General features: G+C 48.4%; 1 protein-coding gene across 1 annotated transcript; it reads left to right on the top strand.

Moving 5' to 3' along the window:
* Positions 1-8: 8 nt before the first annotated feature.
* On the top strand, positions 9-17169 carry TTLL4 (tubulin tyrosine ligase like 4; the record flags this gene model as incomplete). Its single annotated transcript, XM_079710239.1, has 18 exons — positions 9-1495; positions 2388-2497; positions 2851-2914; positions 7746-7867; positions 8313-8423; positions 8768-8844; positions 9556-9747; positions 9848-9930; positions 10163-10291; positions 11669-11791; positions 12094-12192; positions 12522-12656; positions 13071-13208; positions 14709-14811; positions 15665-15875; positions 16016-16086; positions 16489-16574; positions 16911-17169. 18 exons carry the CDS (start codon positions 9-11, stop codon positions 17167-17169), a joined length of 3600 nt encoding a protein of 1199 aa, XP_079566365.1.
* Positions 17170-18091: the final 922 nt, after the last annotated feature.

Here is an 18091-nt window from a genome sequence, read left to right as displayed (position 1 = left end):
GGCTCCTCATGGCCTCAGCAAGCACAGAGCACTACACTATTGGCCTCCGCCGGGGAAACAGCTTTAAGCCGAGTGGGCCCTCAGGCACAGTGCCTACCCCGCCACCTGAGAAACCCTCTGAGGGCAAAGTCTGGGCTCAGGCTCATCAGCAGGTGAAGCCAATCTGGAAGCTGGAGAAGAAGCACGTGGGAACACTTTCAGCAGGGTTGGGCCCAGGCCTCTTGGGTGTCCCACTGCAGCCCGCATACTTCTTTTGCCCCAGCACTTTATGTAGCTCTGGGAGCACGGCTGTCATTGCAGGCCACAGCAACTCCTGCTACCTGCACTCCCTCCCGGGCCTGTTCAGCAGCACCCTGCTCTACCGCCGCTCCAACTACGGCCACAGACCATACCAGCAGCTGGAGTCTTTCTGCTTGCGTTCAAGCCCGTCAGAAAAAGGACCTTTTTCTCTCCCTCAAAAGAGACTCCCTATCAGACTCACTGCCAATAAGGCCACTTCTTCCAAGGTCTCCCCCATGGCATCCTCATCCACAGAACCATACCTCTCACTGGGAGCGGCTGGGGAAAATCCTTCAGGGAAGAGCCTGGCCTCTGCCATCTCAGGGAAGACCCCATCTCCACTCTCCTCTTCTTCCTGTTCCTACAAGCTCATGCTAAATAACAACTCCTTCACGCAGCCAAATAGCACTAAAGTGCCTTTATTGCAGGCCACAGAAGGCCTGAAGCCAGTATCCTCACCGAAGGTCCAGCTTGTCTCCTGGCATCATTCAGGGGGCACGGGAGACTGTGCACTCCAGCCTATTGAGCACAAGGTGCCCAAGAGCAGTGGCACTGTCCTAGATGATGACCCTTCCCACAGCACCCTGTCTACCCCCAGTTCCTTAGACGCTTCCACCACCAGTGCTGCCTCTCCCCACTACAACTGGAGTAACTTAGCCACAGGGGCAGAGCCACATCCCTATGGCCTGGATGGGGACTCTGTTTCCCAGAATCTGACTGAGGAGGTACGGTTCACTGAGGCCGTGAGGAAGTTGACTGCAAGAGGCTTTGAGAAGAAGCCAAGGCAAGGCTACCATTTTGAACAGTCTTATTTCATGAACCCCAGCTTGCAGTGGGATGTCCTCAACAGGAACAGGTGGTGGAAACCAGCTGTGGTAGGCCAGCAGCTCCCTCAGGGGAATGCTGGAGCAGACAGTAGGGTCCTCCCTGGAGCCTCGGACACCATGGAGCTGGACAGTACAGTCTTCTGTACCAAACACATCAGCATTCACCTCCTTGCCTCACACGCCAGTGGGCTCAGCTGCAGCCCTGCCTGTGGATCTGCGATCGACTCCCCACCTCTTGGAGAAGACAAAACTCCAGCTCTGCCTTCTCCCCCTCAGCCCCTTGGCGTGGCCGAGGTGGCCACCCGCCTCTCTTCCATCCATCTGGGCAAGCTTGGGAGGGAGGAGCCTAAGGAAGCCAGGAAGCTGGACTCACCTGCTAGGGATATTGGGTAAGTCGGAGAAAGTTTTTGGTTCATTTAAAGCAGTAGAATGTATACATGTTTGGTGACACTGACCGTCTGTCTCTGGAGGTTGGTTTTGTTTCCTAACTGCCCTAGAATTTTGGTTTTCACTTTAGGTCAGAGGTCAGCAAGCTACACTTTGCAGGCCAAATCCCACCCTCTGCCTGCTTTTATAAATAAGGTTTTAATGAAATGCAGCCTTACTCCTTCATTTACTACTGTCTGTGGCTGCTTTTTTGTTATAACGGTAGGGTTGAGTAGTTGTGACAGACTGAATGGCCCACAAAACTGAAAATATTTACTGTCTTGTCCTTTAGAGGAAGAGTTTGCTAAGCCTTGCTTTAGGTTATAACCAGGGAAAAATAAGAATTCCAAACACCATGTGTTGGGAACTGTGATTTCTCTACTTAATTCCAAACCAAATCAGGTTCTCAGTCATTCCTGGTATGACAGCCGTTTCAGAGTTAGGGCATACACATACTTGGCCTCTTCTCTTGTGCCTTGTTACTTCTCTGGAACCGTGGTCCACCAAAGCCTTGTTCTGAGTTCCCAGAGAGAAGACTAGGGACCTTTGATGTCTATTACCACACATTGATTGATGGTGTTTTGTATTCAGAAATTTGTTTTTATATGCTATGAGGGACGTCAAAGAAGATGGAAGACATAGTGCCTCTCTGCAGAATAAGGGATGTAGGGTTGAGGAACTGTGGCTAGACCTAAGCTCTGAGGACAAGAGGAATGAGTTGTAAGGCCCAGGCAAGGGCCAGCAGATTGGTGACTGGGGAAGAGACAAACATTGGGAGATGATGAAGGAATGAGAATCCAACTGTGACCGCTCTTATGGAGTTGGCTGGGCCAGGGGCATGATTCTTTCTTATAGTTCAGCTACTGACCTCCAGCTAGACCAGGTTGAAGCTGAAGATCTGGAAGAAGAGCTAATAGATGGTTTGGAAGACTGCTGCAACCATGATGAGAATGAAGAGGAGGAGGGTGAGTAGGGGACCCTCTCACCTCCAACTGGGCATGGGTCACCACCGCTAGGGAAGGGGACTAACAATTGTGTACCAGATCCTTAACTCACTTTGTCACCTACATTCATCATTCACCTTGGGGGTCTAAGGGCGGTAGTGGCTTTTGGGGGACTTGCTCTCTAGTCCCCCATCCCCCAAGTTTTGCCTTCTCCCTGCTGCTGTTGAGCTTCGGGGAGGCCATGCAAGGCAGCAGCGGGTGCTTGTGTCTCTGTAAGAAGGCTGAGCCAAGATGTACAAGGAAGAGCTGCCTGGGCTTGGTGACTTTGTGTGGCAGCCTCTCCTAGCTGGGACTTCTCTGCTTTTCACCCCCAGGAGACTCAGAGTGCTCCTCATGCAGTGCTGTTTCCCCCAGCGAGTCAGTAGCAGTGATCTCTCGGTGAGTGCTGGCTGTGTAGATCATTGGTAGAGGCCCATTTTCCATCTCTTTAAGATTATAAAGAGATTAATCACCTAAGTCATTAATTAATGGCCCTGTTAACCCTAACTCATTTTTACCAAATTTTTACATTAGGACTTTAGTTTTCAATCAGGAAACAGTGGAAGGGAACAGAAGCATATTTTATCAGTGGGGCTTAAAAACAGTACCAAGTTTCTTAGGCTGAAGTTTGGTCTTTATGCTTCAAGAAATTGTTCAGGTAAAAAGCAAATAATCTCAAGAAGTATTCAGAAAATTAATAACTAATGAATGAAGACCCATATTGTTTGAGGTAGATTCTTAGTTAGGCTCCCCACGTGAGGGTAATTGCCACCTTGCATTATGAGTGTGTCCCACAGGCAGAAACAGTTCTGAGATAGATACACTGCGAATTGGAGCTTTTTGCAATGCCCTTCTGCTCCCTTCAGAGGTTAGTTTTATAAGACTGATGTTGACCTTAGTAATAAGAAATGGAATTTAAAATTCGCTAGCTTTAATCTAGATTATTTTGTTGGCTGCCCTTTGTGGAATCTGAGTGATACCCATCTCTAACTAGGGAACCAAGAAGTCAGTCTCTTAACGTAGATCCTTCTTTTGTAAAACAGATAGTTGTAGAATGCTGTATAACTGAGATGGGGAGTCCAGGGAGACGAAGGAATGCAGGACTAAGAGGCAATGACTGTAAATGAGGACATGTCATTGTGCTGAAGAGTTTTAGAACTTGCTTAAGGATCATATAGATCACCTTTCTGGGTAGAAAGTTAACATTCTTCAATATAATCTTCCTTGTTTCCCTCATCACTTCCAACCTTGTCTCAATATGAAGCTCTGTCTTCATTAATTATTATTAGATACTAAAAAGAACCCTCATGGGCTTCCCTGGTGGCACAGTGGTTAAGAGTCCGCCTGCCAGTGCAGGGGACGAGGGTTCAAGCCCTGGTCCGGGAAGATCCCACATGCTGCAGAGCAACTAGGCCACAACTACTGAGCCCACGTGCTACAACTACTGAAGCCCGTGTGCCCTAGAGCCCGCGCTCTGCAATAAGGGAAGCCACCACAATGAGAAGGCCATGCACCTCAATGAAGAGTAGCCCCCGCTCTCCACAACTAGAGAAAGCCCGTGCGCAGCAATGAAGGCCCAATGCAGCCAAAAATAAATAAAATAAATTTTAAAAAAAAGAAAAGAAAAAGAACCCTCACAAAGTACTAAACATTAAAGTTTTTTTCTTTTAAAAAATAACTTCTACTGAAAATGTAAAAAAAGCAAAATTTCTATTCTAATTTTAATTAAAATCTGGCCATATGTGTTGAGGCTTGCCTAGCATGTGGAGCACCCAGACTCTGGTTGCTTTCCTTTGTGTCAGTTGTGCCTTAGATGAAGCTAAGAGGAAAAGTTAGCCTCACCTAAGGTTAGTATGGACAAGGCAGCCTGCATCTCTGAATGTGATGGTGCACATTCACATGGTGCAGCGGCCGTACTAGCTTTAGAGTCCCAAACTAACAAGGTGGAGAGAGTTGTTTGGAAAGTGGAGAGACAGAATTGGGACTTTCTGTGAAGATTAGTAGAAATCCTGTCATAGGTATCCTGAATCTGGTGCATAAATTCTGTTACTTTAAGCCTAACCCATTGTTCTTTCAGAAAAGCAAAACTACTCCTGGTCATATATACTGGATGTTGACTAAGCACCTCCACTCTCCAGAAGAGAAATATATTTAACATTTAATTGACTTGGAACCCCTTTTCCACACTTAAGGGCGATCTAGGTTTATCTTCAGGCCTACTTCAAGGCAGCTGAACAGCCCTTTATTTAGCCTTTCTGATTTATAAGATAAAATTCACAAAAGGTGTTTGTTAATTATTTGCTCATTAATTAATTTAACTTCTACAAAATATACAGTCTATGTGGAGCTTAAAACATGAGTTCAAGCAAATGGAGGCTGATGAATTCTAAACTACTTTGCATTTTGACTAAAATCAGAAATATTTTTGGATTGCAAAATCTTATTTTTTCCCAATTATGAAAGATTTATATATTATAGAAAATTTTGCAGTCACAGAAAGATCATTGAAAACACTACCTCTACTTCTCTATTCAGCAATAGTTTATTACATTTCCTGTTCCATATTCTTTTTCTAAGAATTGTGTAAATTTAGAGATGGCAATCATCAAGTCCAGCCTCTTTTTTTCAGACATGAAAATTGAGGACCAGAGAAGTTAAGTAACTATTTGCAAGGTCAAGGTTTCTAGCACTGCTAAACCAGAAGCCAGACCCATTGAGGTTAAGTTCAGTACTCTTGAGAGGCAGCTAACAAAGATTTTTTTTTTTTTTCTTAAACGCGGGCTTCTCACTGTTGTGGCCTCTCCCGTTGTGGAGCACAGGCTCTGGACGCGCAGGCCCAGTGGCCATGGCCCACGGGCCCAGCCGCTCCGCAGCACGTGGGATCCTCCCGGACCGGGGCACGAACCCGCGTCCCCTGCGTCGGCAGGCGGACTCCCAACCACTGCGCCACCAGGGAAGCCCAGATTTTTTTTTTTTAATGAAACTTTTGAGACATTTGTAGATTTCCATGCAGTTTTAAGAAATAATACAGAGATTCCCTGAATTCTTTACTCAGTTTCCCCCTGTGGTAACATCTTTTTTTTTTTTTTTGGCTGCATTGGGTCTTCATTGCCGCCCACAGGCTTTCTCTAGTTGCGGCGAGCCGGGCTACTCTTCACTGAGGTGCGCGGGCTTCTCATTGCAGTGGCTTCCCTCATTGCAGAGCCCTGGCTGTAGGTGCATGGGCTTCAGTAGTTGTGGTGCGTGAGCTCAGTAGTTGTGGCTTGCGGGCTCTAGAGCACAGGCTCAGTAGTTGTGGCGCAGGGGCTTAGTTGCTCCATGGCATGTGGGATCTTCCTGGACCAGGGCTCGAACCCGTGTCCCCTGCATTGGCAGGCGGATTCTTAACCACTGTGCCACCAGGGAAGTCCCTCCTGTGTAACATCTTGCAAAACTATAGTACAATTTAGTACAATCAAGACATTAACATTAGTGAAAATGTAAACATTTCCGTCACTGCAAGAATCCCTCCTGTTGTCCTGAGAGCGCACTTCCTTCCTTCCTACTCCCATCCCCTTCTTAACCCCTAGCAACGATAGTTTTGTTGTTTCAAGAATGTTATACAAATGGAATGATAGCCGTATATAGCCTTTTGAGATTAGCTTTTTTTACTCAGCATATTCTTTGCAAGTTCATCCAGGTTGTTGCATGTATCCATAGTTCATTCCTTTATATTGCTGAGTAGTGTTCCATGGTATCAATGGACCACAGTTTGATTAACCAGCCATCTGCTGAAGGATATTTTGTTTGTTTCCAGTTTTTGACTATTACGAGTAAAGCTGCTCTAAACAATTGTGTACATATTTTTGAGTGAACATAAGTCTTCATCTCTCTGAGATAAATGCCCAGGAGTATAATTGCTGGGTTCTATGGTAATTGCATGTTTAGTTTTTTTTGTTTGATTTTTTTCTTTTTTGGCTGTACCACACAGCATGTGGGATCTTAGTTCCCTGACCAAGGATTGAACCTGAGCCCCCAGCAGTGGGAGCACAGAGTCTTAACCACCAGACCGCCAGGGAAATCCTACATGTTTAGTTTTTTAAGAAACTGCCAAAACTGTTTTCCAGAGTGGCTGTACCATTTTGCATTCCTATCTTGTCTTTGTTTTTAAACATTAACTCATTCTCCTTGATTTTCAACAATCTTAAATTCTGATACTCAGTAAATGAAAAGCCTTTAAAGTAAAATATTGTAGAAATGAGGAATAGAGTTGAATTAATTGGATTTATTTAATTAGGAATTAATATTTAACTTGACCCAATAAAATGCACTAAAAATCTCTAAGGTTTGAAACACTGAAGTGTTTTACATACAGTGCCTATTTCTGTTGTGCTGCAAAATAACAAGTAGAGTGGCTCTTTATAAGCTAAAAATTAATCTTAAAAAATATTTGTGGATCATATAGCTCAGTATAGAGAGTAATAACTACTCTCTCCACTTTCAATGCTGTTTGAAGAAATGGTCTGGGTCTGTCAATAGATAGTTGAGGTTTTCACTGTTTTGAGACTCCTTGAGCTAGCCTTGGCCAAGACATTGTTGGAGTAACAGTAGGGACCCCATGGCCCACTGCCGCAGATTCTCAGACATATGTTACCACATTGTTAAGTAAAAATCTGATGTTAACGAATCATTTTCAAAACAGAAGAGCATTAATCATCCATATATTTTCAGATAACTGTAAAATGAGTTAGGAATAGCACTACTTCTTTTCTTTCTGTTGCCTTTTTCCCCCTTTTTAAAAATCTCTATATCTCTTCTTAGTTCTTTTCTACCTTTTCTGCTTTTCCTCCTTTTTAGTTACCCATATCATTCTTTTTCTCTCCTTGTTATTTCTCTTAGTCTTAGTGTAGTATATTCCTCTACTAGTATCCACTCAAACTCATTACCTGCTGCTCTCAGAACCACTCTTTTCAGGAACCTCCTCAGCCTGTGGCTTGTCACAGGAAATTTTGGAGTTGTCTCATAGAATGAAGTATTGGAAAACTTTGTCTTTAGGTGATTTTTAATGGTGTGACTGTGTGTAGGTTAGCCGTAGCACCTTATGGATTAATATTTGCAAAATAATTATTGAGCACTTATTTTTGTAGAATCAAAGTGTAAAAGATAGCACCCTGAAAGAAATATGTAATAGTAACAGCACTCAGGGCTGTGGCTTTCCCTTTCTCTACCACATTTCTGTTTTTCATCTTAGGAACTGTATGGAGATTCTGACCAAACCCCTTTCCAATGAGAAAGTTGTCCGACCAGCCCTCATCTACAGTCTCTTTCCCAACGTACCCCCTACCATCTATTTTGGCACTCCGGATGAGAGAGGTAAACCTGGCCAAGTGTCAGCCCAGAAGAACTCCCAGGGAAAGGATGCTAGCGAAGTTGGGAGGGGGTGGCAATAGGGTGGAAGGGGCTTTCCAGAATGGCTGTATTGGTGCTTGGTTCCCCGCCTGGTTCACCAGTCTGGTGGGGGGATCTTTATCTTGTCCATCCTTTGGCTGACCCTCTCAGCCCCATAATTTCATGATCATTCTTGCCCTCTAACATTGCGTCTTTCCCCTTTCAACTGCCTCTCCTCTCTGTTTTCCTCATTCCTGTGCAGCCTCCTTTCTTCCCCAAAGTGTGCTCCTTTCAAACTCTGATATGGAACAATACTTAGTGACTTGCCTACCCAGGGAAGGCTGAGCAACAGTGCCATCTTTTACCTCTTCTCACCATGACTTTCCTGCTCTTCTCCACACCCTCCCCCCACCTCCCCGCTTTCCCCCAGTGGAGAAACTTCCCTGGGAGCAGAGGAAGCTGCTCCGGTGGAAGATGAGCACAGTGACCCCCAACATTGTCAAGCAGACCATTGGACGGTCCCACTTCAAAATCAGCAAGAGTGAGTCACTTGCCTTACTTCGAGCCTGTCCTCTGCCCCAACAGATGGGCTTTGGGCAGGAACGGAGCCCTAGATACCTCCTGTTATGTGGGGACCCTGTCCTGAAGTTTCCAACTTCATAGGAGGATATAGGTTTGAAATCTCTCTGGGCTGGAGTCTGTTCCTCAGAATTGGAAAACAGAGGCCCATTGTTCTAGTCCTGACCCCAGGGCCTCATGTAGGACAGCTCCATGGCAACTCTTAGAAAACCGGGGCTGGGAGCTATGCCCAGGCCCAGTGGTATTTCTGGGGCCTCTGAGCCTCTCTCTGCCAGCAGGACTGACTTCCTGATGTGCCTTCTGTAGGGAATGATGACTGGCTGGGCTGCTGGGGTCACCACATGAAGTCTCCTAGTTTCCGATCCATTCAGGAACATCAGAAGGTAGGGGCCCTTTCTGAGCCATTCTTCCCCTGGACTCTGGACTGGGCAGGAGGAGGCTGGTATTGGAAGTGGGGGAAGAGGAGGATGACCATGGAGAAGTCAGGAGGGTTCATAGTGGAGTGGAGGAAGTGTAGGAGGCAGGTTCAGGGCGAGCCCCCAGCAGATCGCGCACGTCTAGTAGTAGTTCAGCTGCAGTGTCTTAGACAGTTGCAGCCTCTAAAAGACACTTTTTCCTCTAGTGTCTTGAGATGCAGTGTCAGTTTTCAGTTTATTATGTTTCTCCTGTAACCGCTGCGCATTGCCTCCATTCCTCCAAGCTGAATATGTGTAAAGAGGACTTTGGTCTCATGCTGGAATGAATAGTCCCTTTTCCCCAGGAAAGCCAGGTAGTTTCCTGTCTTTGTCCTACAGGCATGGAAAAAGACTTAACAGCTTTTTCTTTGCTCTTAAGGTGAATATTATGTCTGTCTTAGTTACTATTTTATGTCGTGAACTGTAGACTCCTAAAGGGCACTCCATTTTGTTGTGTTTGTGTTTTAATCACTTTTTGGTGAATGTTCAGCAGCTGAATACTTAAGGACCTTTGGATGGTGATAATCAGATGGAACAGGAGCTTTGAATGTTGAAATGGTGCAGTGAATCTTGCTGTCTTCCTTGTGGTCTCACCTGGACTCTCTCTCTCCCTGCTCTCACCCTTTGTCCCTTCTGTAGCTAAACCACTTCCCAGGTTCATTCCAGATTGGGCGAAAGGACCGACTGTGGCGGAACCTGTCCCGCATGCAGAGCCGGTTTGGCAAGAAGGAGTTCAGTTTCTTCCCCCAGTCCTTCATCCTGCCCCAGGATGCCAAGCTTCTGCGCAAAGCCTGGGAGAGCAGCAGCCGCCAAAAGTGGATTGTTAAACCAGTGAGTGGATCCCGGCAGGTGGCAGGCCAGGGCCTGAGAGTGGGAACAGCGGAGTGTCTGGCCAGGTAAACAGCTCCTCTCCTCTCCCCTTGACCTCTAGCCAGCATCTGCTCGAGGCATTGGCATCCAGGTCATTCACAAGTGGAGTCAGCTCCCCAAGCGAAGACCCCTTCTGGTACAGAGGTGAGCCGGTCTCCAGCTCAGATCCCGCTCCCCGTTTCCCACCTTCTCAGCCTGGAGGTTCCCTTTTCATGATGTTCTTTTGTCCTTTGTCCTCCCAGCCAAAAAACTTCCTCAGCTAGCTGTTTAAAGGTCTTTGTCCTGGAGACCGTTAGCTGGCTTTTGCCATGACTCAGTTACCTACCAAGCCCTATCTCATCTGTCCTGTCCCTGAAGCTGGCCTTTCCCTGTGTAGGTATCTCCACAAACCCTACCTCATCAGCGGCAGCAAGTTCGATCTGCGAATCTATGTTTACGTCACCTCCTATGATCCTCTGCGGATTTACCTCTTTTCAGATGGACTCGTCCGCTTTGCCAGTTGCAAGTATGTGGTAGTGGTGAGGCCTCATCCTGACAGCTTTGGGGATTTGCTTTCCCTCCAGGGAGGGAAGCCAGAGGACACCAAACAGGAAAATAACCTATATTTTGGTAGTTTTTGTTAGCAGAGGAGAAGGTAGGGTGCCTTTGGGAAAACCTAGTCTTCCTTTTCTCCCGTGTGTCTCCTTTACTTTTACATCAAACACTTCACTTCTGACACTTCTGGTCACCAAATGTGTGGGGTTTTTTCCCCCACACGAAGCAGTTCTACACAACACCAGGTGAGTGTCCTACAATTGAACTCGATTCTGACACTATCTACCTGGAGGTAGCATCAGATCCCACAGGTTAAGGGCTCAGTCTCATCAGGCTGCCCCTCCCTACACCACCTCAGATGCCAGTTGCAAGTGCAGGGTGCCGCATGTGTTTCTGACCAATTGGCTATAAATCAGAGGTTCCCATGACCCCCTCCTTGGGGCCGGGGCTGAGGGGTATCAATTTGATTAATTTGCTAGAGCAGCTCACTCAACTCAGGAAAACAGTTTACTTATGTTTACTGATTTATGAAAGATGGATGTGATAAAGGGTACAGAAGCACAGCCAGATGGAAGAGATGCACAGGGCAAGGTATGTAGGAAGAGGCACGGAGCTTCTATGCCCTCTCTGGGCTGGCTGCTCTCGCAGCACCTCCAGAGGTTTACCCACCCGGAAGCTCTCTGAGCCTCATATTTTGGGGATTTTTATGGAGGCTTCATCACTTAGGCATGATCGATCATTAACTCCATTTTCAACCCTTCTCCCTTTTTAAGAGAATGGGAGTTGAGTGGGGGGAGTTGAAACTTCCAGCTGTCCAATCATGGCTTGGTCTTTCCAGTGACTTTCCCTCATCCAGAAGCCATCCAGGAGCTTACCCAGTGTCGCCTCATTAGAACAAAAGCCGCTCCTATCACCCAGGAAATTATAACAGTTTCAGGAGCTCTGTGTCAGGAACTGGGGTCAAAGACCAAATCTGAGAACAAAGGTGCTCCTTGTACTCTTACCACTTAGGAATTTACAAAGGTTTTAGGAGCTCTGTGTCAGGGGCAGAGACCGATATGTATACGTGTTACTATAAATCACAGTTATATGTGGAAGGGGAAATAGGAGGTCCTCTGCTGCACTGAATAGGGAGGGTCTTCCTGCAGGACTGAGGTGGGATAAACTGGGAGATGAGTTTATCTGTGGTGTTTTGGAAACCTTACCAGTAGGTGTACTTCTCAGATCCTTGTGCGTCTGAGAAGATCTGTCCACTTGTCCTTTGCCTCCTCAGGATATGGGGAAATGTTTGGACCGTTATCTATATGCCATCTCACCATCTCACCTCTGCCTTTCCCCTCACTTCCAGGTATTCCCCTTCCATGAAGAGCCTTGGCAACAAGTTCATGCACCTGACCAACTACAGTGTCAATAAAAAGAATGCTGAGTACCAGGCCAATGAAGATGAAACGGCCTGCCAGGGCCACAAATGGTACCCAGACAGTGTCGCCATCAAGTGGAGGCCTAGAGGAGCACAGGGTTCTGGGGTTTGGGGAGGTTTCGGGGGGATGGTGAGTGGAGGATTAATGTAAGACCCAGAGATTATATAAACACTTGGCAATTCAGAATTGGCCTGTTTGCATCCAACTCATTTCTGTCTTAATTCAAAACATCAAAAGAAGATATATGAAGAAGATACCTTTGGGCCTCTCATTCCTTTTTCTTTCTCTTTTCTTCATTGCTCATTCATAGAATACAACCCTAAATTCTCCCTCCTTCTCTCCTGCCTTACAGGGCACTGAAGGCTTTATGGAGCTACCTGAGCCAGAAGGGAGTCAACAGTGATGCCATCTGGGAGAAGATAAAGGACGTTGTTGTCAAAACGATCATCTCGTGAGTCACACTGCCACCCTGGGTGTGGGGCCTGCCACTGAACCCCCCCTTTTCTTGTGGGCCTCCACCCTGCTGTGCTCCAGACTTTTGACCATGCTGTGTTTCCGTCTCTGAGGACAGGGTTTCGGAAGGAATGGATAGACTTCAATTCTGCTCTTCTACTGAACTTCATCCCCAGAAGCTGGCTCCAGATCACAGACATCTCTTGAGAGCTTCTTTTCCTGGGTTGCTTCTGTTCTCCCATCTCTGAGCCACTCCATTGGCAGGGCAGCTCTAGGTAGAGCCTTTGGGAGGAGCTGAGCTGAATACTTTCTCCTCCCTGTGACTAGGTCAGAACCCTATGTGACCAGCCTGCTGAAGATGTACGTGCGGCGGCCCTACAGCTGCCACGAGCTCTTCGGTTTCGACATCATGCTGGATGAGAACCTCAAGCCCTGGGTCCTGGAAGTCAACATCTCCCCAAGGTAGGTATTCTCAGGGCACTCACAGTAGAAACCTTTCTGTGTCCTCAAGATCCTGTTTCTGCTCCAGTCTTGCTGACTTTGGGAAAACCTTTCCTTCACTAGAATATGTGTTTTCCCTTCATGGTCTGTTTACGCATTCCTTTATTCTTTGCCATTATCTCAAGGTTCTCTGACATTGGAGACAGATTGTTAAAGGTTACTCTTTTAAACTTAATGCCTACTGCATGCTTTTCCCTAGCAAGGTCATGGGTGGGAACCACCCTGTGTGAGGTTATTCACTATCCGTGGGGCAAGAAGACCCCCGTGATGGTGCTCATGAGTTTGGATGTAAATGGGGCTGGCAATGACTGGGACTTGTGACTGGAAACAGTTTGGGCATCTGCTTTTACCACTCTTTGGATCCTTTCCCTGAAGCCTTCACTCCAGCTCTCCACTGGACATCAGCATCAAAGGCCAGATGATCCGTGACCTTCTGAACCTGGCAGGCTTTGTTCTGCCCAGCACAGAGGATATCGCTTCCAGCTCCAGCAGCTCCAGCAGCTCCACCACCAGGTCAGCCTCCTTGCTTGGCTGCAGCTTGGCTGGCAGCATGAGCAGCCCCACAGGGACTCTGGGAAGGGGTGGTGTCTGGGCGCTCCCTCCTGCTTGGTCTCCCCTGCTGCTCGGTCTGCCCCTGCAATCTACTCACACACCACTGCCATGTCAGTGCCCCTAAAAGCCTGTTTGCTTAATTGCTCCCCTGCCCAGGAATCCCCACAGAGCCTGGGGGATCAGCTTTAAATTCCTCAAGCAGGGGATTCCCTGGCAGTCTAGTGGTTAAGACTCCACGCTTTCACTGCTGAGGGCCTGGGTTCAGTCCCTGGTCGGGGAACTACGATCCCACCAGCCGCGCGGCACAGCCAAAAAAAAAAAAAATTCCTCAAGCAGACATTCAAGGCCCCAGCCTCTTTTTCCCAGGCACCCCTCCCTTAATTCCTCTTCCCAGCTCCTGTGCTCTGAGAAACTGGATTGCTCATAGAACCTCAAGGTTGGAAGAATCCTTAAGGATCAGTTAGTCTAGTCTCCTCTCTGAAATGTTCGCCGCTTCTCATTGTTCCCCTGTGGTGTCCCCTCCTCTGCTCATGGGATTTCTTCCTCCTTCCACTCAGCAAGACCTCCCTGTTTCAACCTCACCCATCCATCAAAGCCTAGCTGAAGGCGGCATCTTCATGAAACCAGCTCAATGTGGGCTCTCTCCTCCACACCCCCAAAGCACTCAGAACCACTCTTGAGGAAAGGGAGCTCACGTTTTTGGTAACAAAACGTGCTTTTCCCCACTGTACCTTGTGGACTTATATTTGGCTCTGTGCTATAGTTATTTGTCATTTGACACATGCCATCCTGTGAGCTTCTTTTTTTTTTTTGTATGCGGGCCTCTCACTTTTGTGGCCTCTCCCGTTGTGGAGCACAGGCTCCGGACGCGCAGGCTCAGCGGCCATGGCTCACGGGCCTAGCCGCTCCGCGGCATGTGGGATCTTCCTGGACCGGGGCACGAACCCGTGTCCCCTGCATTGGCAGGCGGACTCTCAACCACTGCGCCACCAGGGAAGCCCCCTGTGAGCTTCTTGGAGGCCATCTTTGTGTCTGTCTCAGCAGGAATTGTTGTAATGTGGATGATGAAACTGAGGTGCGGGGAGGTCAGGGAATTTGTCCAGGATCACAGAGCCAGTAGGGCCAAGCTGGATATTTATTATAGTAAGTGTTCACTAAATTAAACTAAACTGAAATATATACAGTGATTGCTCCATGGTCCTCCTTTTTTATCATTTAAATACAACTTAAAGAGGGTGCTTTGTACTCTTTTAGTTCTTACATGGTACTTCATCTTTGAGTCTCAGGCTACCGGAATGCAGTGCATTGCAGTCTGATTTACTCACGTAACGAACTTCTGTCCATCCTTCTTTGTCTTCTCTTGAGGAGGGTGTCTTCCTGGGCTGGACCCTCTCTCTACATGTCCTCACGATGTGAAGCTGCTGACCTTACCCTTTGCCCCCTTTCCACCCTCTGCCTTAGCCTGCCCAGCTCCCCCAGGGACAGATGTCGAATGGCCCCAGAGTACTTCACTGCACAGAAGATGAAGAAAGCCTATTACCTGACCCAGAAAATTCCTGATCAGGTAGGAAATTGCCTTCACCCCAGTGCTAGCAGAAAGCTTCCCTGGTCAAACCTGTGGAGCCCCAAGGCAAGCAGTTTTTCTTCCCTCTAGGGCAGGGTTTCCTACATCCCCTGGTGTGCAAGGATTTGTTGGAATGTATGTCATTCCGGAGAGAGTTGATGGCCCTTATCACATGTTCAACAACCACTGCTCTTAGCAAAGTGCTATATCAGCCCACCCTTCTTGTAGAGCTGTAGACCCTTGGGTTTCTTTCCCTGAGGGGCACTGAGCTCCTGGAAGCCTTGACTTTCTCAGAGCAGATGAGGGAGTCAGATGAAAGTGTGGCAGACACAAGACTGTGGCCAAATCTGGATTCTGCTCTTGACTTCATCCAACAAATCACTTAACCTCTGTGCCCCCTGTCTCCCCTCACCCCAGCCAAGAGTCTCTTCATCCCCCGAATAAGCTCAGCAGACTTGGGAATAGATGAGGTCCAGAGTGGGCCCACCAGACTGCCTTGGTGGTCCTTTGGTCCTGGAGCCTTAGGACCCCAGAGCTGTACTCCCCATCCCCCAACTTTTTGATTCTCTGCCTCTGGCTTACACTCTTTTTTTTTTTTTTTTTTTTTTTTGCGGTACGCGGGCCTCTCACTGTTGTGGCCTCTCCCGTTGCGGAGCACAGGCTCCGGACGCGCAGGCTCAGTGGCCATGGCTCACGGGCCCAGCCGCTCCGCGGCATGTGGGATCTTCCCGGACCGGGGCACGAACCCGTGTCCCCTGCATCGGCAGGCGGACTCTCAACCACTGCGCCATCAGGGAAGCCCTGGCTTACACTCTTTGTCATACCCTTTTCCCCCCTGTTCCTTGGGCCACAGGACTTCTATTCATCTGTGCTGGATGTCCTGACGCCAGATGATGTTCGGGTTCTGGTTGAGATGGAGGATGAGTTTTCTCGCCGTGGTCAATTTGAACGAATTTTTCCTTCTCGAATCTCTTCTCGCTATCTCCGCTTTTTTGAGCAGCCACGATATTTCAACATTCTCACCACCCAGTGGGAACAGAAGTACCATGGCAACAAGCTCAAAGGTGATGTGTCCTCCCTGCCCACATGCCATGTTTAATGAGAGATTAAATCCCAATTGACCAAGAAGTGGGCCTCTGTGGCAAGAAGAATAGGCCAGTTGATTCCACCCTCTTAAGTCCCACCCTTGTTAATCTTGTCCTAGGAGTAGATCTGCTTCGGAGTTGGTGCTACAAAGGGTTCCACACAGGAGCCATCTCTGATTCTGCTCCAGTGGTGAGTAGTGCTATTGGGGTGAAGGGGGACAGTCCTACCTCAGGCCCCTCCCTCTTCCACCTTAAGAGTGCAGCATGGGTTGGGTGTAGGTCCAGACCCTCTCACTTCTTCCCAAGGTTCTGCAGGTCTCTGTGTCTCAGGACCCTTCCCTTTCAAGGGAATAATTGCCTCCAAGATTCCCTGGATGCCTTTCTTTCAAGGATCAGGTGCTTTGTAGCCTCAACTTCTTATCTGAATCAAGAGAGGACCAAGACTTCTCCCCATATGGGCCCATTCCTGCAGGGTAGGGAAGGGAAGAGCCCTTTGATCACTCAGGTAGAGCTGGGAAAGAGTCCTAAGACCCAGACACTCTCCCCTGACCTCTACCTCGCCCTTTGGCCTCATTGCTTCCTTTGCTTTTAGTGGACTCTCCCGACATCAATTCTGACTGTCCCAAAGGGTGATGTGACATTCAGTGATTTCTCCAAATCGGAGACTGGCAAGCTGGGGTGAGTGCTGCCTGGGCAAGGGAAGGGTGTTGAGTGTGAATTTGGGGAGTTTTCCTCCTCCCTCTCTTCCCAGAGTATAATGAGATCAGCGTTCTCCAGTTGCGGGTTGGTGGGAATATCAGAATATGCAGCCACAGTATCTTCTTCCTGGTGGCTCTTGACATGCCCAGTAAAGCTGGGCTGGAGCACAGACTCATCCACAAAAGCAGCCACTTTCAGCCATACTGAAATGAATACGGTGAATGCCTGCTCTCGACTCTGAAGGTAGCAGATCGTGGGTTCAAGTCTCAGCTACACAATGTCTCAGCCATTTCTTCCTCCCTCTGTTCCCTTCAGAAAACATGACTCCTCCAAGGGAAGCATACCACTCTCTGAAGATGGGACCATGCCCAAGCCCACGAAGACCCAAGCTAGCCTTTCCCCTTTCCCCAGGAAACCCAGTTCCTCAAAGGACAGTGAGGACACCAGCAAAGAGCCCAGCCTCTCCACCCAGACGTTACCCTTGATCGAGTACTCTGGGCAGACTTCGAGGCTTTCTGCCTCCCCCACCTCCCAGTCAGCTGGTGACTCCCTCCTATCTGCTGTGAGCCTGTGACGGGCCTGTCTCCACCAGCCCCTGCCCAGGCGCACCATCGTTAGCTACCTCATGGGAACCGGCTGGCCAGCCAGCCTGAGCTCCCACCCCTCCATCTCGCCCCTCCTCAGAGTATTTTTTGAAGTGGTTGAGTTGTAGAGGGGGGTGTCTGGCGGACTGGAGGGGTGGTGGGGAGGGGTACAAGGAGAGGAAGGTTCACTGGCTGGCACCTCATATCTCAGTGGAGAAGCCAATGATGGCCGCTCAGCCTTACAAAGCAGGGTTTGGTTTCTCCTTTTAGAGAGCCATGTGTGGTTTGTTTTAGGCCTTGGTGCGGTGACTGAGTTACGGCTCAAGAGGAGAAAACATACTGAACATATTCGGGCCTGACGTCCCTTGCTCTCTGCATAACTGAGGAGGTTGCTCTGAGGGTCCTTATTTCCTCAGGTCTCACCCTCCCGCCTCCCCAACCCCCTGTCCTGAGGAGTCGCTTTCAGAAGCCTTCAGACCTCCTCAGTAGATAAGCAGGCAGAGGCCATGACATGCTGAACCCATTTCCCGTCGTCCTAGTCTTGGGGGCATCCCCACCTCCAGACCATTTCTCCTTTCATATACCCACCCAGCCAGTAGCCCTAGGTCTTCCTATTCTGACCTCACATCACTACTTGTTCAACCTTCTAGACTTCTCTCTCATGGATGTTACCCCTTCAGCTCTTGTCTCCCTGTGAGGTGAGAGGTTTTATGAACTTTGTGAATTTCCCATGGCTGCAGTAAAGGAGCCCAGATAATCCCATTTGCTGTTGCCTGTCCGGGTCCATATATCAAAGGACGCAATCCAAGGGGAGGGTGGAAGGAGCTGTGGTTCCCCCATCACGCTCTCCGGTGTTCGGGGTCTGGCTCACAGGTCGCTAGGGTATGCAGACTCTGGTGGCCTGGAGGGCGG

This window comes from Hyperoodon ampullatus (genome assembly GCF_949752795.1).
Source record: "Hyperoodon ampullatus genome assembly, chromosome: 8".
NCBI lineage: Eukaryota > Metazoa > Chordata > Mammalia > Artiodactyla > Ziphiidae > Hyperoodon > Hyperoodon ampullatus.
The sequence above is the reverse complement of the archived record's forward strand: the minus strand, read 5'-3'. Positions and strand labels throughout refer to the sequence as shown.